The following is a 1075-nucleotide window of genomic DNA, read 5'->3' as shown; positions in this document are numbered from 1 at the left end:
CGTTTCCATTCCATCAAACGGAATCACCGTACCGCGTCCAATCTCATCGCGACGCCGCCACGATCGAGTTCCAATCCATTTTAATCACCGGACCTTTGCATCCGGATTAATATACCGTGCGTTGAGATACCGTGGAGAAAATTCTCGTGGTAATGTCTCGTCCGTTTATCCGACCTCGATTCCATCGCTCGGACGCGACTTCACCCGATCCGATCGCGTTTCGCTCCACGGCGAACAAAACGAATCGTCGAAACCTACCCTGCGCCTCCTTGTATTGCACGATGTATTTGGTTATAGGGGAGCTGGCGTGCGCCGGATCCTGCTCGCTGGACGGCGACGACCAGGCCAACAGCAGCGATCTGCTCCCTTGCTCGGCTACGTGTAAATTCCGGGGGAAATTCGGTGGCTCCTGCACCAACAGCTTGATACCAGCCCTCGCGTGGCCGTAAGCGTTCGTAGCCACGCACGTGTAGTCCCCACGGTCAATGTGGTTCGCCTGGGTGATGCGCAGCTCCGAGATCACCCGCCCGGACACCTTCTGGTTGTCTATCGTGTACCTGCGGAGAGGGAGAGCTTCGTCGAAACTCCGTTTCATCGAATCAACGTCGCATCATCGTTGGACCAACGATTTTAACTCCTACGATTTTAAGTGGCGAAAATATCGCCTCGCAATTTTAATAACCGATAATAACGGATAATCCGCGGGAGAAGATGAATTCGCGATCGAGTTATATGCGACGAAGCGATGCATCGCGTCTCGCTGGTGCTCGAGTAATTTTGCGTGAGCGAAAGTTAGCGAGCGAGGGATGATGCGGGAATAATTTCGTAACGAAGGAGCGCGGCGTTGTTGGGAAAATGTTCCGTGGAAACTTCCCTCCCCTCCTCTCCCTCCCCTCGCCCCGACGCGCGGTCACACGCTCCGCGGAGTGGAACCGACCGAGTGTACCGGATGAATCCCTCGAGGAAGGCCTCGAGGAGAGGGGGAGGAGGGTTGAACGCGCGTCTAACGTGCGATCTCTCTTTTTTTTCGTCCGTCCCAGTTATTTTAAAGGGGAAATTTCGGGATTCGAGCGTG

General features: G+C 54.8%; 1 protein-coding gene across 1 annotated transcript in view; it reads right to left on the bottom strand.

The window, feature by feature from the left end:
• The window catches only part of LOC102670645 (Down syndrome cell adhesion molecule-like protein Dscam2), a 119534-nt gene that overhangs the window by 19189 nt on the left and 99270 nt on the right, over nucleotides 1-1075 (bottom strand). The window contains exon 16 of the mRNA XM_031513683.1: nucleotides 259-557. Coding sequence (XP_031369543.1) covers nucleotides 259-557 — 299 coding nt within the window. The remainder of the gene's footprint in view (nucleotides 1-258; nucleotides 558-1075) is intronic.

Source organism: Apis dorsata, unplaced genomic scaffold (genome assembly GCF_000469605.1).
Source record: "Apis dorsata unplaced genomic scaffold, Apis dorsata 1.3 scaffold_683, whole genome shotgun sequence".
Classification (NCBI taxonomy): Eukaryota; Metazoa; Arthropoda; class Insecta; order Hymenoptera; family Apidae; genus Apis; species Apis dorsata.
Note: the sequence above shows the minus strand (reverse complement) of the source record. Positions and strands in the feature narration are given on the sequence as shown.